At 45.5% G+C, this 23,791-nt stretch overlaps 1 protein-coding gene across 1 annotated transcript in view; it reads left to right on the top strand.

Moving 5' to 3' along the window:
- The window catches only part of LOC144770632 (dual specificity tyrosine-phosphorylation-regulated kinase 1B-like), a 431,276-nt gene extending 409,926 nt beyond the window's left edge, over positions 1–21,350 (top strand). Inside the window, exon 11 of the mRNA XM_078655322.1 lies at positions 20,190–21,350. Within this exon, the coding sequence (XP_078511448.1) occupies positions 20,190–20,699 (510 nt within the window). The 3' untranslated portion in view covers positions 20,700–21,350. The remainder of the gene's footprint in view (positions 1–20,189) is intronic.
- Positions 21,351–23,791: the final 2,441 nt, after the last annotated feature.

Raw genomic sequence — 23,791 nt, 5'->3', positions numbered from 1 at the left:
TCAGATCTTTTTTTCTTTTCTTTTTTGAATCTACAAGGAGAATACCAGATCATCTATTTTTAACAGCAAACGCTGTTGGTTTAAAATTCTTTTCTCTCCTCCTTGCCTGTCAGTGGAAAGTGCATTGTTCGAGGCATGTGGGCTGCTGAATTCACATCTATGCATAGATCGCCGCCTAGTGTTGGGTCCGGATGATTGCACATTGTTGTCCTGGAAAAGTCTTTGAAGTATCACGAGATAGGTGGCTCCTCCCCTGGACTACAGTGCGCATGGGCATCGACTCCATCCTCAGATTGTTTGTTTCCGCCATCAGGTTCGGATGCATATTTGTTAACTCCAGTTCGGAATCGATAGAAAACTTTCTTTTTGGCCAAAAGGCCTTTACTTATCGTCGGTGTTGTCTTGCGATCGGTGCCCAGTACTCATTCCAGCTCAATTTCGAGCCGAACGTCCGCGCCGTAGGCCTTGTCGACGTACAAAATGGAACGGAGCCCGTTCAAAAGATGTCCAGTCTGCAACTCCAAGTACCCTCATATCGACGTCCATCCGGTGTGCAACAAGTGCCTGTCTCCGGACCACGATGAGGCCAGCTGAATGGCCTGTTCTCGGTTCCGGTCCAAGAAAACACTTCGCCTGCGGCGCGCCAGGAGGCCCAGCACACAACGCCTGACCCAGTCAACATCTTCAACGCTGAAGACGACGAAGGGGTCGAGCATGAAGTTCAGGAGCACCAGTCGGTTCCTGCGTCGGAGGTTGACTCCAACTATGACGCAATAAATGAAGAATTGGTCGAGGATATCGAAGTCGTCGACGAGGTAGGAGACGACGATGAGCACTATGGGGCCGTAGACGATAGCTCCAGTGAAGAGCTAGGCCCGACCGCTGGTTCGGAGGACTGCGCCAAGACACTCAATAAGGCTCAGGTCGAGGGATCGCCTCAAGGCCTTACCCAAGATCAAACAAGTAGTTCTACAGCCTTGCTTCAAAGCCCGGCTACGGACATTTCTAAAGAGCTGTCTGTTGATCGACCAAAATCGAAACCAACAACATCAGTGTCCACAAAACCGAAAGCACCGGAAACTAAACCGAAAGTGCAAGTAACTTTCCTCGTTTCGAAGGCTTCTGAGCCGCCTGCTTCGACGAAGCCACAGGGTGCGATCAGGCCGGATAAGCCACCCAAAAGGGTCGAGCCGAAATCCGGGGCGCCGAAGAAAAAGGTAGTGGACATCGACCCAAAGACGTCTGCGCCGAAAACCATTGATGCCGCTAAAGGAGCCAAAGCGCAGGACGCTATTGATTCAAAGCGTCGACTCGACAATCCGAAAGTCGGCAAGTACATCGAGCGCACAAAACAACGTGGCTCTAAAGATCCCTTCTAGTCAATACGGCCATCCGCCTCTTTTTCGAAGCAAGTGTCGGACTCGCTGCAGCGTATAAAGGATAAAGGCCTGGTTGTCGAACCAAAGGCCGCTCCACCCCCAAAATCGGTCGTCACCGCTCCAAAGGCGTCGGCGCCGATAAAGTTTATACTGCCGCCACCGGTGCCACCTAAAGCGTTCGCGCCACTTACGGGCGTCGAGCCAGCAAAGAAGGTGTCCATGGGGAAAAAGTCTACTACAACTGAAGTGGCCACAAAGCATCGACCGCCTCTCCAGGAAGACCAGCCGAGGCAATTCATCTACGCTGAAACTGGTAGACTTTCCATTCACAAGCGAAAATTCGTCCCAGAACAGCCAATGGAGTCCTACAAGATTCCATTAAAGAAAAAGAGGGATTCAGCAACTTCACCTCTTCTGTCGGAACCTCTGCACCCATGTGGCCAAGAACAAGAATTTACTTCGCCCACACATTCAGAAGCCGATGCGGAGGAGGCTTACAATCTGGAGTACAATTATCCTATAGACTCTGATCCAGACGAACATAATGAACCCTGGGCGGACGCTGTTGACCCAGATGAACCACGTCCTAACACTGACAGCAATGTCTATACTGTTAAAACATCACCAACAGAAGACACAGCTGCGTTCAATGCACTTATTGAGAGGGCGGCAAAAAATCACGATGTCCAACTCCATACTGACCCTATTGAGGAGGATTTCTTGTTTAACACCTTCTCCACTTCTGAGAGAACTGTCAAAATTCTGCCTATGCTAAAAGGTGTCCTGAGACACGCTGGAGACATCTTTAAGGACACCACAAGTGCCAGAGTAATAAACCCCAGGATTGAGAAGAAATACAAACCTGCACCTGGCGACCCTACATATATCAAGGGATCGTTACCACTGGACTCTATCGTTTCCAATGCTCGTAAACGAGCAAATTCACAAGCCACGTGTGATGCTCCTCCCCCTGACAAGGACTGAAAAGTGCTCGAAGCCTCAGGGAAAAGGGTGGCAGCTCAAGTGGCCAATGTCTGGCGAATCTCCAACACACAGGCGCTCCTAGCCAGATATGACAGGGCTCACTATGATACACTTGAAACCCTGTTACAACACTTGCCAGATGAGTACAAAGAGGCAGCTGAAATGCTAATTCAGGAAGGAAACTTATTTCTAATGCGTCCATTAAGTGTGCACTGTATGCAGCTGACACTGCAGCCAGGGCAATTAACACCAGCGTTATGTTACGTAGGCACGCCTGGCTGAGAATCTCTGGTTTCAAGTCTGAAATACAAACCACCATTCTCAATCAATCAGTTAACCCTGATCACTTATTCGGCCCGGAAGTGGACACCACCTTAGAGAAAATCAAAAAGGACACAGACTGCAAAGTCTATGGGAGCTCTTGAGTCCCAGCAGTTCAGAGGTGGTTCTTTTCGTCGGGCCAACAATAGAGGAGCTTCCAGAGGACAGGTGTCCCAGCACGCACAATACAATAAAGGGGCCACGCAAACCACCTACGGCAAAGGCAATAGGGGCGGCTATCGTGGAAACCGCGCCAAAGGCAGAGGTCGTGGAAACAACAGCTCCCGATCCTCCGCCACAAACAAACAGTGACGTCTTGTCGCTGCCCCCCGACCACATAACACCGGTTGGGGGGAGACTACAACAGTTCCTGCCAGTCTGGAAATCCATCACCACAGACAGGTGGGTAAGACAGCTTATCCAGCACGGTTATTGTCTGGAGTTAACTTCCACTCCACCCAACATACCCCCAAAACACCGTCCTATGTCCGCAGAGCATATGCAATTATTGCAGCAGGAGGTTGTCAGCATGCTGCAAAAAGGAGCCATAGAGCTCGTACCTGTGGAACAAATAGGTACGGGGGTGTACTCGCTATACTTCTTAATCCCAAAAAAGGACGGGTCCCTCAGGCCCATATTAGACCTCAGGCCCCTAAACATGTACATCCTTTCAGAACACTTCCATATGCTCACGTTACAGCAGGTCCTACCGTTGCTCAGTCAGGGAGATTTCCTCGCAACACTAGATCTCAAGGATGCATATTTCCATATACCGGTACACTCGTCACACAGAAAATACCTCAGATTTACCATTCAAAATCAACATTATCAGTTCAAAGTTCTACCCTTCGGAGTCATGACAGCACCCAGGGTGTTTACCAAATGCCTAGCGACAGTGGCTGCACACCTGCGGAGACAAAGTGTCCACGTCTACCCATACCTGGACGACTGGCTTGTCCAAGCAAAGTTGTCCCAGCAATGTGCCACCCACATGTCCCACACCATTCACCTACTTCACAGCCTGGGATTTTCACTGAATTATCCAAAGTCCCACCTTCAGCCCGCACACGTACGTCAGTACTTGGGCGCTACAATCGACACTCTGGCAGCCAAAGCACAGCCAAATTCCGTGAGAATCAACAGCATTCAATTGCTGATACAAAAATTCAGACCCCAACACTCGCTTCCAGCACGAGTGTTCATGCAGTTGACGGGCATGATGGCCTCCTGCATCTTCATAGTCCCGCACGCGAGACTACATATGCGTCCGCTTCAGGAGTGCTTAGAACGTCAGTGGAACCAGGCTCATGGACAGTTGAAAGACCTAGTGTTGGTGAGCGGTCGTGCGTACAACTCTGCATTGGTGGAATCTACAAAACCTTTGCAAGGGGCGACCGTTCCAAGAGCCTGTGCCACAGATTATTCTGACAACGGACGCATCTCTCCAGGGATGGGGAGCTCATGTACTCCACTACACAGTGCAGGGACTGTGGTCGGTACAGCAAAGGAAGATGCACATCAACCTTCTGGAACTGATGGCAATCTTCCTGGCAATGAAGGCTTTCAAGGTACACTTGTACAACAAAGTGGCGTTGATCCGAACGGACAACATGACGGCCATGTACTACATACAGAAGCAGGGAGGTACACACTCTCCACAGTTGTCTCATCTAGCTCAGAGCATGTGGAAGTGGGCCATTCAGAGAAACATCTTCCTCATGGCAGAACACCTCCCAGGCAAGGACAATCAGATGGCGGACCTGCTCAGCAGGCACAGCCACCAGATGCACGAGTGCGAGATACATCCATCAGTACTCCACCCGTACTTCCAGCAGTGGGGTCATCCAGAGATAGACCTATTCGCCACAAAGGAAAACGCAAAATGCCAAAGCTTTGCCGCCAGGTTCCCACATCCACAGTCGCAGGAAAATGCGATATGAATGAACTGGTCGGGCAAATTTGTGTACGCTTTTCCACCAGCACCTCTAATACCGCTGGTGGCACCCAAACTGAGGCAACACTCGATGACTCTCATCCTGGTTGCTCCAACGTGGGCACGCCAACCATGGTACACCACGTTTCTAGAACTCTCCGTGGTACCGCATCAAAGACTGCGCCTCTCACCCACACTCTTGACGCAGAGCCATGGCGACATTCAGCATCCAGATCCGCAACAGCTCACCCTGGCGATCTGGCTCCTGAAGTCTTAGAATTTGGCTACCTCAACCTGCCTCCTGACTGTATGGATATCATAAAGGAGGCACGGAGGCCCACAACTAGAGCATGCTAGGCAGCCAAGTGGAAGAGTTTCGTCATTTATTGTGCCAATAATGACATTAATCCGCTAGATGCATCTACTCAAAACATCATCTGTTATCTATTGCAGCTATACAAGTGCAATCTAGCCTACGCTTCCATTCGTATACATTTATCCGCAACGGCAGCTTATCTCCAAAATAGGCGGCATCTCTCGCTTTTCAGAGTGCCTGCCATCAAAGCCTTTCTGGAAGGACTCAAATGAGTTATTCCACCCAGGCACCCACCAGCACCTGTATGGAACCCAAATTTGGTCCTTACCAGACTGATGGGTCCACCTTTTGAGCCTCTCGACTCATGCGAGATACAATTCTTAACGTGGAAAGTAGCTTTCTTTATAGCAATCACATTGCTAAGACTTATAGTGAACTTCAAGCACTAACTATCCAGGAGCCTTTCATCCAAATTCACTTCAACAGGATAGTACTACGCACTAACCCTAGGTTTCTGCCTAAGGTGGTTTCACAGTTCCATATGAATCAAACAATAGTACTACCAGTGTTCTTCCAAAACCCAGATTCAGTGGCAGAAAGAATGCTCCACACACTAGACGTAAAAAGAGCTCTCATGTACTACATTGATAGAACAAAAGACTTCAGAAAAACCAAACAACTGTTTGTTGCCTTCTCACCGCAACACAAAGGCAACCCCATTTCTAAAGCAGGTATAGCCAGATGGATCGTTAAGTGCATCCAAATTTGCTATCAAAAGGCTAAGCGCACTTTAATGATTCCCCCAAGGGCTCACTCCACACGGAAGTTAGGGGCATCCATGGCTTTCCTGGGGAACATTCCCTTAGAAGAAATATGTAAAGCAGCCACATGGTCTACCGTACACACATTTACTAAACACTACTGCGTAGATGTGCACTCCAAACAGCAAGCAGCTGTAGGCCAGGCTGTTCTCAAAACACTTTTTCAGACTGCTGCAGCTGGGACAGGCAGCCGCCGCTAATGGAGGGACTGCTATGTATTCTATGCATAGATGTGAATTCAGCAGCCCACATGCCTCGAACCGAATATGCTACTTACCAGTATGCATCTGTTCTTGGCATGTAGGGCTGCTGACATTCACATCGCCCGCCCTCCTCCCCGGCGCCTGTCGCGGCTGCAACACTCAGAATTACTCTTAACATGGTCATCACTTACTGTACTACACTCCATCTCTGCCACAATGGCGAAAAACAATCTGAGGATGGAGTCGATGCCCATGCGCACTGTAGTCCAGGGGAGGAGCCACCTATCTCGTGATACTTCGAAGACTCTTCCAGGACAACAATGTGCAATCATCCGGACCCAACACTAGGCGGCAATCTATGCATAGATGTGAAAGTCAGCAGCCCTACATGCCAAGAACAGATGCATACTGGTAAGTAGCATATTCGTTTCTGTCCAGCATATACTCAGCAGGGGCTTATTTGGAAAATCCGTACAAGATTTCTGATCATGATTGAGCCAACTCACCACCCTGACTGAGAATAATTTACGACAAATCAGTACTGCTATTGTATGAAAGTTCTGAATTCTTCAGTTAATGATACAGGAACGGAAATGGTGTAGGGTAAGAAAGAGGCTGGTTTCAAATATACCTCATCCACATGTTTAGCACTGCACTAATTGGGTGGTAAAGTTGATGGTGTAACTCTCTTTGCCAAGCACTCCTTATCAAAGCTGAGACCCCAAAAATCTTAAGCTTTCAGTCTTCTAGTGATTCCCCTGCGGGGAGAACAGGAATGAGGTAGTTCACAGAGCACAAAGATTTGAAATGCACCTCTCTAGAAAGTATTCTTCAGGCTTTCAATGTACAAGCTCTAGCCCATCTGCCCGAGTAAGTCGTCTTCATAATTGCCCCCAACAGAAACCCCTTGGGCATGAAAGGCTTGATTCAAGCATGCAAACCAGATTTGCAGTAAGTATTCTGAGCTTTTCACAGCTTAGTCTGTTTATGTGAAATGTAGAACACAGAAGCTTAAGACTATCATTTTTGAACCATGAAGACTGGGTTTGTGCAAGTAGAAACACAATATGTACTGGTACTTTAATTTTTTCTGCATTATAGAATCAATGAGTTAATTAAAAAAAGGACACAGACCAGTAGTAGGTTCAATGTGAAAATAGTTGTTTTGGTATAAAATTGTATTAAGTATGAGACATACACAATGGTAGGTCTTCATCTCTACTTATGCAACAGTAAAACCCTGAAGATTAGGTAGATGGAGAATCAAGATCTATTCCTTATCATTTAACTATGATCAACATATTATTTTAACTAGCATTTTGCTCTAAAGTGTTTTTAGAGGAACCCTTGCATTTAGCTACATCTAACCTATCCATACCCAACTGGTTGTGTGCGAAGTAGTATGTAAATGTAGCCTGTCAGTCTGCAGCTTGCCTGAAAAATACTAACATAGTCTGTCACCCCATAACAAATCATGTTTGATGTATTTCCATCATACCAAATAAGGAGTAAATACTCCTGGTGTTTGAACCAGTACTCATTATGCACCAACACACCACCAAAGATCTGTTCATTGCAAAACCACTCATATGGATGAAAACATAAGCATTATTTTAGCTCGAAATTATAATTAAGTGCCTCATCCATCATAATGGCATGTAATTCACAAGCCAGTCTTTGATTGACATTCATGAAAGGATCGTGTTCAACCTCTGCCTAAGCCCAGAGAAAGAACCCAAACCCTTTATAATGGCACTTTGCAGAAGAAACCACTGAAAATATTGCTGCCAAGAGTAATTATAAATGTTTAGGATTCATTCAACCAGATCTGTGCTGCATATTATGCTTTTTCTCAGTGGGATGCCCTGACTAGCTCATGCATTCACAAAAAAGGGCCTAAAATGTACTGTGTCGTAGTAATAGCTTAGCAATCCTGGCTGCACTGTACATTCTATGGTCTGGCCAAGCCCGATGTTTGCTGCCTTGGATCTCATGCTGTGCAAACTCCGGTCTAGTGCTTGGTGCAGATATTGCAAGTTATTTATCTGTGAAGATGTTTAGGTTTTGAGGTGCCTGGTGATTACTTTCTTGAAATTCACTATCTACCAGAACACATACTCTACCATAAATTTCTTTTTATTTCTCCCTGCCATCTGGTTCAGAGGCATCTTTGAGTGCTCCAGTACCAGCACTCTACAGAAGCTGACAACTGTGACGCTGAGACACTAAAGCATCAACTTTCAACATGCGAATAGTTTGTGCAACAATGAGATGCTTTGGAGTCCAATCATACCAAGAACTTTGGGCCATTTCTTAAAGAACGCTTGTAGGGGCTAGTTGGGAGAACATGCATGTTCAAGGCGTGTGGCTGTAGATACATATTCTTTGCATACTCCTGCCATCTAGTGTTGTGCCCGGATGTGGTTTTTTTCTTCAAAATGTCTTGAGTCACAAAGTACTGTGACTCCTCCTCTTGCTGATAACGTGCATGGTCATCAACTTTATTGTTGTTTTTCCGCCATTGGGTTCGGCCATTGGGTTGACACCTGCTCTTTTCCATTCACATAGTTTCCTTCCCTCGGTCAGTACTGTACTTCAATCGAGTCTTTCTTACTCTACATCTCTGGTCGACGTTTGGTTACTTTATCAAGTGGGGTCCAGGTTGACCGCGGGTTCACCCCCACACTCTGACACGGGTGGGCATGGGGCAGGAAAGAAAGAATTTAACACCCCTCCACAGGGGGACCCATGGGACTTCTCTGATGCAGACCCACCGGATGACACAGATCTTTGCCTTTAACCTGCCCGTCCCTCCCCTCCGGACAATTCCACATCCTATCAAGAAATCATTAGGGCTGGCTTATTTCTTAAGGCGGATCTTTATACTGAAGCCCCAGAGGCGGACTTCCTGTTTGAAACCCTATCCTCAACTCGCCACTCTATTCAGTACCTCCCCATGCTCAAGGGCATGCTCCGCCACACTCCTGACATCTACAAAGACCCCGTCCGAGCCAGAGTCCTATCATCTAGGGCAGATAAAAAATATAAAGCATCACATACTAACCCCATTTACATACTTGATCATGTCTCTGCTTACTCTGTTGTGGTCACTACTGCTTGTAAGCGAGCCAACTCCCATGTCAATGGGGATGCTCTGCCACCAGAGAAGGAAAGTAAACGCATACATGAGGCAGGGGGGAAAGGGTGACGCCGCAATTGGCCAACCAATGGCATATTGCTAATTCTGTTGGCCGTCTTGCAAGATATGATCATGCCCACTGAGGCTCCTTCAATATCTTGCGGACACAGAAAAAGGGGACTGGCAATAGTCTATGAATCCCAACACCTCTATTCACTGTGCCCTAGATGCAGCAGACATGTTTGCCAGGGGGTTGAATTCCAACATCCTATGCAGACACTCCTGGCTCCATATCTCTAGCTTTAAGCCGTATGTTTAGCAGAACCTGTTGCACATGGCCGTTGAGGGCCAACATCTTTCGTCCACAAGTGGACCAAACGTTAGAAAAGATCAAAAGATACGGAGACCGCTAAAGAGAGGAGTGCACTTAAAACATCTGCTCTCTGTGGCTCTTTTCGCTGCACACCTCACCATGGAGGCTCAAAGGCCACCACCACCACCAAAACCTCTACATCCTACCAGCACCCCCAGGGCCAGCAATCCTCTACCAGGGTTATTTAAAGGGTCTTACAGGGGCAACAACTCTAAAGGCAGAGGTAATAGTGGCTCTCCAAAAACTAGCTAGAACCACCACCAAACAGTGACTTGCCTTGTCTTCCTCCCCCGACTAAACAGCCCCAGTCAGGGTGGCACCTAAAATGCTTCTTTTCCACATGTCAAACCATCACCTCAGACCAGTGGGTTTTGGATATTATCCAACATGGTTATTATCTGTGATCTGTTCCTGAGGCTCTGCCGGGAACTTGCACACACATTGAAACTGACTCTGACATTCTTTTAAAATCTCACGTTGCTATCGCGCTGCTATCTAGATACCTTTTAAACACTCACAGGGTGATTTACTACCACTGTTTGAATTTTTAGATCTGGCGACTTGTGCGATCCTAGGCTCTCGCCTCTGACGACTTGGGCACAGTCACCATTGCTTGTAAAATTGTGTTGTGTAAACGTTGTAATTCCTGCGTGTGGGACCATTTTCTGGGCATTACCTTACTCCTCGATGGATTTTGGTCGCGGATTGTAGCGCTGCCGCCATCTTGGGGGAAGTAGGTTTGCACGCTAGTGTTTGGAGTCAGGTGACTCACCTCCCTCCCTATTTCACTAGTATGGCCCGAGGACGTGCAGCGGACGAGGACAGCGGGCGCCCCTTAGGCGCGCCGAAGTTGCGCCTAAGTTAAGCCCGTCTGCGTCCCGGAGGCGCCCTTGCCTGCAGCAGATACGGTTCACTTAAGCCCTACCCCTGAGCTTATGTACAGTTATGATTTCGCTACTCTCTATGGTCTTAAGGGAAATGCCGGTTGTGAGTGCTCCGAGTCTTCGTCTGATCCCGCAACTGCCATCCTGAATTGTGTGGAATGCGGATGGACGACCATTACCTCCCCCCCTCAGGCAAGATATGGAAGGCCGGGCAACTCCCTCGGACCCCGCTCTGGCTAAGGCCCAGCCCTACTCCTGTATGTTATTAAACACTCGATCTTTAGGCAAACATGCCCTGTACCTTTTTAATCTCCTTATGGAGCAGAAACCGGCATGTCTTTTCCTCACCGAGACCTGGCTATCCGACACCTCTAACCCTGACATCTCGGCTGCCCTTCCCCCTAACTACTACATTGTGAGGAAGGATCGGGAGGTGGGCAGGGGAGGAGGAGTTGCCATTGTGGTTGATAGGCAATTCACCTGCGCAGTGGTTGAGAAGGAGACCATTACAGGGGTTGAATCAATCGGGTTTTGCCTGTCTTTTTCCTCGCACCATTTGTGCGCTGGCCTATTGGTGTATAGGCCACCAGGCTACCTCAGTTCCTTCTTTGAAGAGCTCCATCTGGCCCTGTCCCCGCTTATTATGAAATATAAGCATTGTTTACTTCTTGGGGACTTTAACATTCACATGGACGACGCTGAGGCAGCGGACTCCATGAAACTCCACGATGTTACTAGCACTTTTGGCCTCTCTCCTTATATTCTCTCAGCAACACAGAATAAGGGTCATCTGCTAGATCAAGTGTATTCCTCTATCCCATTTTGTCCTCCCCGTCGGTACCCTTGATCTTGTCGGACCACTGTCTGCTAAATTTTGACATTCTGGGTCTCTCTAAATCTACCGGCAGCGGGGTAGACTCTCAGTCTATGGCTTTCCGCCCCTTTCATCGAGTTACTAGCGACATGCTGGAGCAGTCCTTGCCTCAAAAGGCCCATCCATGCCAATTAACGGGCGAGCTAGAGCATGACCTTTCCATCTTCCAGTCATGGCTTATACAGCGCTTCGACGAGTTAGCCCCTACTCCTGCTAAGCCTAAATCTGGTCAATGTACTTCAGCCCCTTGGTTCACTGCTGAACTCCACGAGATCAGAAGAAGCTGTAAAAAGGCTGAAAGAATATGGCTTAAAAATTACGAAGCCCCTTCCTACGAGGTATAAAGATCTCACCAAAACTTATCATAAGGCCATTGTGGCGGAAAAGAAATCTTACTTTGCCAAAAGAATCGACTCGGCTAGCAATATTAGTAAGGACATTTTCAAAATTGTGAAGGAATTTACGGCTCCGACTGCTCTTATTCCCAAATCCTCCCCTTCCGAATCTTGGGTCAAGCAACAGGCAAGTTTTTATTTCAAATAAAATCCTTAACATTCAGGCGTCCTTTCCGCCTGCTAACGATCCTGGCACTCTAGCGCCCAGGTTGTGTACCTCCTCTGATAGTCATACTCTTGCAGTCTTTCCATCACTGCCTCCTCAGATGTCACTGGATCTACTACTCAAGCTAAAATCCGGTTCTCTGTCCGACCCTTGCCCTGCTAAAATCTTGGCAAAAATGGCCCATGTTCTTAATCCACTGGTCAATCCTCTTCTTAATGCCTCTCTTGAATCGGGTGTTGTCCCTAGGGAGTGGAAAATGGCGCACATTGTCCCATTGATAAAAAAATCTAACTTGGACCCTTTGGTACACTCAAACTACAGACCGATCTCATTGCTCCCTGCCCTGGCCAAACTTGCGGAAAAACATGTGCACTCCACTCTGTCTGATTATTTAGAAGCACACAACATACTGCATCATACTCAGTCAGGGTTTCGCTCTAATCTGAGCACAGAGACAGCACTGCTGGAGGTAACCGAGTCTATCAAGGAGGTGTCAGATCGAGGAGGGAAGGCGATGCTGGTATTATTGGATCTTTCAGCGGCCTTTGATACCGTCCCTCACAACCGTCTTCTTTCAAGACTCAAGGAGATTGGACTTAGAGGGACGGTATTCAACTGGTTTGAGTCCTTCCTGTCCAAGCGCCAACAATTGATCTGCGTCCCTCCTTTTTCAGCGGCTATCTCTACATTGGCAGTAGGTGTGCCACAGGGGTCGGTACTGAGTCCCACCCTTTTTAATATATTTCTATCCCCCCTGGCTGAACTGGTGGAGTCCTAAGGTGCCCGGATTGTGTCCTACGCTGATGACACGCAGCTTCTCTTCACCTGTGACAAGAACACTGAGTTTGCCGGCAATTCCATCAAGAGCTGCCTTGAGGCCGTTTTCTCCTGGTTTCAGCGTAACCAGCTTAAATGTAATTCAGATAAATCTGAAATTATTTTTTTCGGCTGTGGCCCTGACACTCATTGGAAATCCTGGTGGCCTGTGGATATGCATCCACCGTCTTCACCCACCCTGGTTGCTAAGAATCTGGGTGTCAAAATTGACAATGGATTAACTTTTAAGCCCCAGATTCTCAGTCTAGTTGGCCAATGTTTTGCCCTGCTGCATGCGCTCAGGAATTTTCTTCCTTTTCTCTCTTTTTTTCACAGGAGAATCACAGTCCAGGCACTGATCGGCTCTAGGCTCGACTATGCCAATGTTCTCTATCTAGGGCTCCCAGAGTACCTTCTAGCTCGCCTGCAAACTGTTCAGAATTCTCCTGCCAGGGCCATTTTTGGCCTCAGTCGTAGGACTCGCACCTCAGCCCTTCTTGACTCGCTCCACTAGCTCCCAGTGAGGAAGCGTATACTCTTCAAGAATCTAACCATGGCCTTTAAATCCTTGCATGGTATTGGTGCTGTCTATCTAAGGAAACGTGTCCAATTCTATTTCCCATCCAGATCTCTACGCTCTGCCACACAAGCTCTGGCCATAGTTCCTGCTACTAAGCGTGCCCGGATTGGGGGCCGCTCCTGCAGACTACTGGCACCTCAGCTGTGGAATAAGCTTCCCCTCTCTCTTAGGAAATTAGACAATCTGCTGTCCTTTAGGAAGGGTTTGAAGACCTGGCTTTTTGGTCTTTAGTCTGTCTGTGTTTTCCGGTCTCCTCTACAGATCTACATAGCGCCGGGACACTCTGCTCGAGTAGCCGCGCGCTCTATAAGACACCCAATAACATAACGTCTGGAGCTCTCTTCCTCACCACCCACCAGAACACCAAAGGCTAATCTGAGAGGAGGTCAAAGCGCTCCTCCTCAAAGGAGCTATAAAACCCGCCATCAGCATGGCGCAGGAGTGTACTTGCTGAACTTCCTGATACCCAAAAAGTAAGAGTCCCAAAGACCCCTTCTGGACTTAAGGTCCCTAAACTAATACATCCTTTCAAAGCACTTCCATATAGTCGCTCTCCAGGATGTCCTTCCACTTCTCCAACAAAGCGACTTCCTTACGCGTTCTACCGGATATATTTCCACTTACCAATACATCTGTTTCATGGGCGATATCTCAGGTTTGTAGTCAGCGGAAATCATTACCGATTCAAGGTACTCCCCATACTGTGCCTCAGGTGTTCAGAGTGCCTTACAGTAGTGGTCGCACACCTGCTCAGACAGGGACCCTGACTGCTCAAGAGTGCCACCCGCCAGCAATCCCACAAACACACAGAGGTAACAATTGTCCTTCATCAATTAGGGTTTACCATCGACCCCACAAAATCCCACCTTCAACCCCTCCATATCCAGCCATACCTAGTGGGTATCCGAACCCTGCCATGATCCAGTACTTTCAGGCACTGGTCCTTCTTTTTCACCTAAATCAACAACCCTCAGAACAGTCAAGCGCCTCCTAGGCATGATGGCCTGCTGTATTGCCATAGTACCCCATGCCAGGCTACAAATGCGACCACTGCAGGAATGCTTGGTGCAACAGTGACTTCAGGTGGAGGATTAGGACGATCTAGTGTTGATCTCCTTCCTCACTGGTCGCTCTCTGCAGTGTTGGAATACCAACAAACTGTTGCCAGAGCAGCCTTTCCTTGACCCAGTTCCACAGAGGATTGTTACAATGGGCACCTCCCTTAGGGGTTAGGGTGCACACTTACAGGATCTGACTGTCCAGGGACCGTGGGAACCCAAACACCAGGGCCTTCTTATCAACTACCTGAAACTCCTAGTCCTTCACCAAGCATTGAGCCTACCTCACAAGGTTGTTCTTGTCCAGACTGACAATATGACAGCCTTGTATTAACTTGAGAAACAGGGGCACATGCTCTCCACAACTCTCAGCTATCCCAGAGCATTTGGCTGCGGGTTCTCTGCCACAAAATTCCTTTGCGAAGTATCTTTCGGGGATGGTCAACGATTTTCCAGATGACCTCAGCAGGAATTTCAAGAGTGGGAACTCTAGCCGCAAGTCCTCCTCCTCCTCTACTTTCACAGATGGGGTTTCCACACAGATAGACTAGTTCAGAACAGCAGAAAACATGTGGACCTACCTCCCGGGCCTGCTATGTGACCAAGTGGAAAAGATTTGTGTACTTCTGTCACTCAAAATATATTGATCCTTTTAAAGCCACAGTGCAGGACATGGTCTACTCTTTAATCTACTTGCAGGTTTCGGGTCTAGCCTTTACCTCTATAAGACTACACCTGGCCACCATGACTGCCTACCTTCAGAATAGACAACTAGTCTCTCTTCAGGATACCAGTCATTAAAACGTTCATGGGGAGTTTCAAGGTCATTCCTCCCTGGGGCCCACAGGCACCCTCCTGGAGTACTCGTACGACTCCTGGGCCTGCCATTTGAGCCCCTTCACTCCTGCCCCCTTCACTTTCTCTTAAATCGTGGAATTTCTGGTTGCGATCACCTCACTCAGAAGCGTTGGTAAGCTTTAGGAATTTAGCTTGAAAGAACCTTTCTTTTAAGTACATAGGGATAGATTTGTCCTCTGCACCAACCTCAAATTCCTCCCTAAGGTAGTCTCTCACTTCCAACTTAATCAGTCCATTGACTTTCCTGTCTTTTTCCCACAACCGGAGTCCGTTGCGGAATGGGATCCTCCATACTTTGGACATAAAACAAGTCCTCATGTGCTACGTTGATAGAACCAAACCATTTAGGAAGACACCATTTTCTGTTGCTTTCTTCAAACCCCACACATGTAAGGCAGTATCCAAGCCTTGCATTGCCAGATGGATAGTTAAATGCACCCAGACATGCTATGCTAAAGCTTAGAGCACTGTTACCCACTCCAAGAGCGCACTCTGCTTGGAAGAAAGGAACCTCTATGGCCTTCCTGGGGAGCATGCCCATAGCTGATAAATGCTTTGCAGCTACTTGGTCCACACCTCATACTTTCACATTACTGTGTGGATGTCGTAGCCCACCAGCAAGCAAATGTTGGTCTAGCAGTTCTCCGTAGATTCTTTCAATCTGATGCAACACCCACCGTCTACAGCTACCACTTTTTGGGAGGACTGTTTTACAGTATATGCTCAGCATGTGCATCTATAGTCAAACATGCCTCAAACAGAAAATTTGATTTACCTTGTAAGCATCTGTTCCTGGCATATAGTGCTGTAGATTCACATGCACCCACCTTCTTTCTAGGATGCCTATGGCCGTTGCAGTGTCTCTTACCATTTTCTATTTTTACTCTTAAGTTTGGACAACTCTCTCTATATCTCTTTGCTTCACATTCCATCCTCACCCGCTGTGCGGGAAAACAATCTGATTTGAGTCGATCATCATGCGCATTATCAGCAAGAGGAGGCATTACAGTAAAATCCTAATGTCACATCAAATGAAGTGTCAGATAAGCACCACATCCAGTAATGGTTCAAGATATGAGTTGTTGGGTGGTGTAGTACCCGCTTATACGTTTGAGTCACAGTTCCATATTCAGAGCAAGACACCTGTATCTGTATATACAGGTGCTTTTTACGCCTGTATCTGTAGATGACAGGCGCTTTTTACGCCTGTATCTGTAGAAACCGGCGCTTTTGCTTTGAATATGAGACTGTGACACCACCTAACAACTCATTATCTTGATCCATTACTGGATATGGTGCTTATCTGGCACTTCATTTGGTGTAACGTTTGGATTTTACTAACAACCCAATCCTGATGAAGTCTGCAAGGACGAAAGTCGTTGGCTGGGCTGAGGTGCTATTGTTGCAATGAATAAAACTTCAATAAAGTGGATTGAAACTCGCGCGCAAAACTCCTGATGAATATGTTTGGATAGTAAATCCTCAACATAGAATATTTTTTGTAACTTGTAGTGCCATCTTGGGACCAATATAGACTCAAGAATCCACTTCTAAGCTGGGCACCAGGTCAGATCCTTGCATGGCAGCTTCTTCCCCTACCAACCCCAAGCCAAAAACACTACTTGACCTTTTAAAGAAGGATTTTCTGATGACACTAGGTCTTACACCGTACCAGAAAATAAGACCAGGAAACCCATACTACAACCTGCCCTGTCACCCTTATGCTCTCTATTGACTGTTGACTGAGACAACCCTTTGCACGAGTGCAATGTTGACTCTACAGACACCTCTTTTGGAGCTAGTGGTCAGTACAGTTCCTGATGATGCTTAAATGCATGTTCAAATGCTCCCCTGGCAGCTTGAAAGGCCCAGTTATAACAGAAGTGTTCACACCCAGGGTGGAGTGTAATATAAGCCTGCTTTATAATACCTGAACTTCATTCGTGCAGCATTCCATAAGTACAAACCTTTGGTTGGTATGATATCCTTTTGCATTCCTGTAGTTGCAAATCGCCATAATCTTATGACACCTCATAAAGAGGAACAAGACACGAATATATCCAGTCTTGAGGATGTTGTGAGTATAACCGACCTAGTCAAATCTTGTGATTGGTGGAAAAAAAAAAGGGAATGACTCGAGCACTTTATCTTCCCATTTTTCTGGTCTTTGTAATGACCACAGTCTCCTCCATGGAATGCTGGAGAGCACACCTACAGGAGTTCATATGTGCCCAGTGGAGCCATGAGGAGACCGTGCTTCACTTATTATACTCAAGCTTTGAGTGATTCACAACAGACTAGCCTTTTTCCATCCAAGTATTCGTCATTCATTGGTTTTCATACTGACTGGCAACACGACATCAACAAGCAAGGAGGGACTAAATAACCAGAACTCGCAGGAAGCCCAGCAATTATGGGCATGGGCAAATTGCAGCAACGTTTTGCTCAAAGCGGCCCACACACCAGGAGTTAGTGGCGCTTAGACAACCACTCTCTGGAATGTAAGAGGAGAGTGCAGTGAATGAGCTCAGAGGGATGTTAATTCAGTGTTTTTGCAATGGGGACAGAATAACTAGAAATGCTGGTACTCTACCAGCAGACGCCATCATTCAAGAGCGAGGAGAAATACATTTTCAGTGACGTGGACTGTAACATTCGCCTACACCCTTCTGCCATTTCTGGGTGTTCTATGGATTTTATGAAATATCAAACTAGCACACTGCACCATCAATTTTGTAGCCCCAGCTTAGATCAGACAGTACTGGTATTCGGAGCTTCTGAACCTATTGCGAGGCTTCCAATTCATCCACCCCTGTGTCATGACAGGCCATTTAATTCACCCAAACTCTTGTTGTTTTGCTTTTCTGGCATGGCTCCTGAACACTGCAAGCTTGCAGAAATAGACATTCTGAGTAACTAAAATAATCCTCGCTCAGGCCAGAGTACCATCTACTAATGGAACATATAAAGTGAAGTCAAAGCTTTCAGTATGTGGGTTGCTTCTAAAGAACTTTCCTCTGTTACATTCCTTATAACACCAGGTGGCCCCCTTCAGCCAGAAAACCACCATTGCACTGGGAGTTCAAACACTGTGCTCACAAGTAATGAAAAGCGCCCTCAAGTCCATACGCAAGGCGAATTTTATTCACATTTCATGGAAAACTTGATTACTGCTTGCCCTTCTGTTATGAGAATTCCAGTCAACAATTAAGAAATTGGATCCTAAATTTGATAAGACATTGTTTTCACATACAAATCAATCCTTAATGCTAAAGATGCCAATAGATTTTCACCTAAGTGAATCTTGTATTTTAAAAATTACAGGAGAGTATTACAGTGGAGAAGCGTGGCTCAGTGGTTAGAGGCGGCAGACCCGGAAGCTGAGATCAGCCGTGGACCAGGGTTCGATTCCCCACCTCGGTGGGTCTCGGGCTCAAAAATTCCACGGACTCGACAATTCTCGCTCCGGTGCCTACTCGACTCACGGGGTCACACTCTGCGACTCTGGGCAATAGCTTGCTTAATCTCCACTACGGCCCCTCGTGGCGGGATGCCTGGCTTTCACCTTGTGAATACCCTGCCGAGGTATCTCACAGGGGAATACCAGGACGGGTTCCCTAAGCAAGCGCCTTGAGACCCCTGGGTGATTAGTGCGCTATATAAATTGAAATACATTTACATTTACATTTAGATGTGGGTAAGTGTATCAAATTCTACCTAGCCAAGACCAAGTTGATAGATTACAGCAACAGTAACATTAAGGCATCAGCAGGTAACTGTTGATCAAAGTAAAGTTCACACTCTACAAGAGGTATAGCAGCCACATCCGGTTTATAAGCAAGAGTGGTACTCATGGAAATCTGCAGCTTAGAAAAGCAATCATTCATCTACTAAGCACTAGTGCGTGGATGCAGAAGTAGCTAAGGACTCTGCTGTATGATACGGTTTTTCACAACCTCCTTCTTTAAGGGGAACCTTGTTCTCATCTTCCTTTAAAGAAATGTGATCTGGACCTCTTGCTGGTTTGATTCTTCTGAATCTACAATCGATCCGGTATTAGAGAAGAAAATCAGTTGCTTATCTATAATCTCAGTCATAGAGTGTTTGTATCTTGCAGAGGTGTACACATAGCCCTGCTTCCTGCCCTATTTCAGCTCGGCTATTACTATTATGTATTGCCTTACATCTTGTTTGCTCAAACTTCTCAGTCTAGTTAATGGTCCTTCAACATGATTAGCTGAAGTTCAGGGCTTTTTAAATGAAGGTGAATAGCTACTAAATATTCACTGTTTTGTTTTTTCTGTGTGATATTGGTTTGTATACTGGTCGCAATTTACAGGAAGCTCCCATTTCGAGCTTGTGAATCTGAAGAGATACCATTGCGTGAGATTTCAAGTTACAGGCAAGTAACTCATTTTCTTCTCCTTTGCGTTCATTCCGACAGGTCCTATTTCCTTAGACCATCTCGGCCTTTTTCCTGACTCGTGCTTTTGACCTTTGCACAATTTTCCCACAAGGCTGACCCTTAGCAGTCAAAGATACTTCTGTCATTCTTCAGTAAGAAAATGCTTAGTTGGGACTGGGAGAGCGCCAAAGGAAGTGTAGTTAGTTATGGTGATTCTGGGATTTGAAAACTACTTTACCTTCCCCTCTCACCTTTTGCCCTGATAATAGATCTGACAGTTCTAGGATTGACCTGGTATGGGTTTCCGTGGTGGAGCAAATGCCCTATTCAAGTAATGTTATCAATCGGCTGCCTCCATATCTAGAATTTTAATAGCCTATGAAACCGTTCCTGGTTTACCACAGGCTTTTCATTAATCTAATAAACAGGGTATTGCCAAGTGTTCATAAATTGGTAGATGGGAGAGGCCCGGAGGTTTTCAACACCAATACTCTTACCATTTCAGTTTCAACTTTTTCCTCTGAGCCTCTCTACAGATCCTTGTTTATCACACATGCTTGTGAGTCTAGGTGAGCAACAGGTAATGACGTTTTTTCTATGACTACCATATTAGTTGTTAAGGTCTAAAGTATCAGCCTGAAGCTATTTCATTTTATTGCTGATGAATTGCAAATTGTTTTTCAGGGCCATTCTCAACAGCAGATACGACTGTGGGCTGGGGGAGATGTTCCAGTCAACAACAGTGATTCCTATCCACAGATCTTGCCTCACAAACCAACACCCAGCCTGCCTCAGCATTTCCATGGGAGTGAACAGCACCATCCACACCAATTGTATCACCACGGAAACCGCCCACATTATCACCGGCAACTCGTTCCTTCTTCCTCCCCACAAATCCCAGAGTCCATGGAACTAACCTTGGGACACAGACACCCCCCGTCTTCCTTGCACCCACATCACCCTACTTTGGACTGTACTTCCTTTGGCTCTGCAAATTTACACCTGGGGGTTTCTGCTTTTCGGACTAGGACAGTGAGTGGACATACTGCTGAGACTGGTGTGCCTCTGAACTACCCATACTCTTCTAGCACATCAAGCATGGTTGTTCCACCTCATATCCGAAACAGGACGGAATCGGAAGACAGTGCAATGCTAGGTGTTTGTGTCCCTCAGAGTACAGCAGCAAGCTCTTGATGATTCTTTAATGTAAAAATAAAGCCATAACAATATTAGAAATACTGCTTTTGGGGGGTGGGATGGGTGGGATACTGGTGACGGACGGGGTTGTAAAAAAGGGAGAGCTGGCTTTTATCACAACCATCAAATAATGTCAAAGTCTAGCTGTTAATGTAAATTGTTCTTTATTTATTAAAAATCACTACATGAGGAGTGTGAGGTGTGTTGACAATACGAAGCAGCATTCACAAACTTATTTGGGACTGTCTTTTTAAACAAAAAAAAATGAGAAAAAAAGCTTTTATGACACTGGTCAAGGTAACCCTGTGCAAGGACTCACTCCAGACATTTCCTATGCTTCCGTTTCTGTCATCTGTTCCTGGTCTGGAGATGCAGGAGAAGCCGACATACTCTCTACATCAGCGGACAATTGTTTACAGGCCAAACATCGCTCCCCAAAAGCATTGTCTGTGCCAGTGTCCCTTTGCTGCCATTCTTAGCATTAATTCGTACTTCTGCGTTCTTTCCTGTTTCATAAACCAACCTGGCTAGGGTACAGTTCATACACTTCACTGGAATAACCTTGGCTGCTAACTCCACTCTCGGAACTGGAATTGCTGCTAAAACTCTGCATCCTGCTTTACAAATAAAAAGTTATTTTTTCTTTTATTTATAACGTCCTGTTCAAAATTCAGTTATAGCTTTTCAAGGGAAGAATTTTAAGAGGCAATTTATTTTTCTTGGGAGTAGCTCTGCAGAAATTCAGTGACTTGCTTCGTAAGGGTATATTCTGACAACCTAATAGTAAAGTAATTTAGGAGAGGTTAGGACACTTGCTGTCTGAATCTGTTTATTAATCCGCTGATACGGCTCATATTCTTTCTTCTCCAAAAGTACTATTTTCACTATTGGGGTCAGAATTCTACACCTAACTTTATTTTAATCAGTTATATTTGTGCACTGATTCTGACACTACAGTAACAGTTAAGAATGTGTATGTTTGTGTGTATGTATGTGTGTATTTGTGTGTGTAAATATATATATATATATATATATATATATATATATATATATTCACATATATATATATATATACACACACAGACGTACATAAATGTACACACACACTGCATATATGTTCCCTGCGGCAAGTTCAGCGTGGTCTCAGGTGGCAATCCTTGTTTGGGTGACGGAATAAATTCCAAACCCTTGCTTCAGTATTAATGCCACAGTCATTGCAATGCTGGGTGCTGTACATGTGTAGTTTTTTAAGGCTTTCAAAATGTAAAGTTGAATGACGCTGTCAATTTTCATATTTCTGTAGATAGTGATGTACTGGGATTTTTTATTTATTGTACCAAAGATGGTATTAAGGCATCACTTAAAAAAATCTGAAGACTTGTAAAATGAATGTCTTTTAAATGTTCCTTTTCTGTTCAGACACAGAAGTTTGCTTAAATTCTAAAAAAATGTACAGTTGCTGGTGGACTTGAGGGCTTGTTTTCAGTCAAGTGCACTGCAATTGTATGGTTTTGGAGCCTTTCATAAAATCAGAGGTGAGAGACTGCTTCATAAAGTTGCAAGGTTGGTCTGGATGCTAGAAGATTGGGAAAGTTGACATTCTGTCTTGAAACAGAAATAACAAAAGCCTGTGTTACTTGTATTGGAAAGCTCCTGAGTGATCCTTAGTAATTGGTCTGGTAAATGCAAGAGACAATGTAAACTGTCTTATTGTGACCCATTTTATTGATGAGAGTAAATTATGCAAGTGACTCGGATAGAATTGACAAATCAAAAAGAACTTAAAGCTTTGAAATCTGTTTATGCCAACACAAACGTCAGAGCATAGAATTTCAGTGTATCCATTGTCCTGATTGTTTTCCAATGTTTACTAGGACATTTTCATTCTGCTTTTTATATGCAAGAGTTTATTAATGTTTAATTATGTAACTTTACTCAAGTAAAGGAAATTTTCTGATAGATACAAATATTTTTTCCAAATGTTTTGTTGTGTGTAGCATATATGAAATCTTTTCCAATAGGGATGCTTAAGATTGTGCTTATAGCTTAGGTCTGATAACTCATTTGGCATCAGATTTTACGCTGCAATTAATCCTATAAAGTAGATCAGTCTATGCAGTCTACACAAGTGCTTGTTAGACACTAATGCTAGGAAGAGATCATCACAATACTACTAAGTCAGGCAGTATCAGGGCATCGAGGATCGTTCTTGTTTAGATGCCCTCCACTTAAGCAAAACCTTTAGCAGAGCTTTCTTTGAGGTTACTTATGCAATGGATGACCCTTGTCCATGTCTTTTTGGCATTCCCTATTAAGATATTGGACTGTTTGCATTCCTCTGTTCTCGAGCACCATTGGTTGTTCAGACATTCTTCAGCAGTCTCATGCACCCACATAAGAGGAAGAATGCTAAAGCAAGCTGCCATTTGATTCTCCAGGGGTGACATTTGTCTTCCTTTTGATTAATAAGTATTCGTCTTTAAGGATTTGTTGGATGGAAGTTGGCCTCTCCTCCAAAGATAACACTTTGTATCTGTTGTGTCCAGTACAGACGCTTCATCATCTTTACTGGAATGTATATTCTGCTTGGGTTTATCTTCCAATTTCTTCAGTTTTTACCCTGTGTGAACGGGCTTTGAGGTGCCTTCATCATCTGTATGTGTGAACTTAAATATTAATTGGTGCAATCACTGTCCTGCATTTGGAGAAGTCATGTGATGCTGGCTGCATGTAATTTTTGATGATGGAAATTTGGAAGCGAGTGCCCTGCAGGTCTATAAGGCACATGCTGCAGTTTTTGTTAATTTTTCATTTAAAGAACTAACATGCTGACGTATATTCCTTTCACTTGTTTGCTGTTTTCACATCCAGAATGGGTCTGGCTTTGTGTGCTTATTTTTAACCGGACATGACACAAGTATATTACTCTGCCTTTTGTGATTCTGGGCATTCTTGTCTATTTTCCACCTGCAGCATATTAATTCCTGCCTTTTCAGATGTATCCATGTACAATGTTTGAGGGAGTACTAATCATTATTTACATTACTGAGTGCCTGTAGTATTGCAATATCTTGCGGACACTTGTGGCT

Source organism: Lissotriton helveticus, chromosome 7 (genome assembly GCF_964261635.1).
Source record: "Lissotriton helveticus chromosome 7, aLisHel1.1, whole genome shotgun sequence".
Lineage (NCBI taxonomy): Eukaryota > Metazoa > Chordata > Amphibia > Caudata > Salamandridae > Lissotriton > Lissotriton helveticus.
The sequence above is the reverse complement of the archived record's forward strand: the minus strand, read 5'-3'. Positions and strand labels throughout refer to the sequence as shown.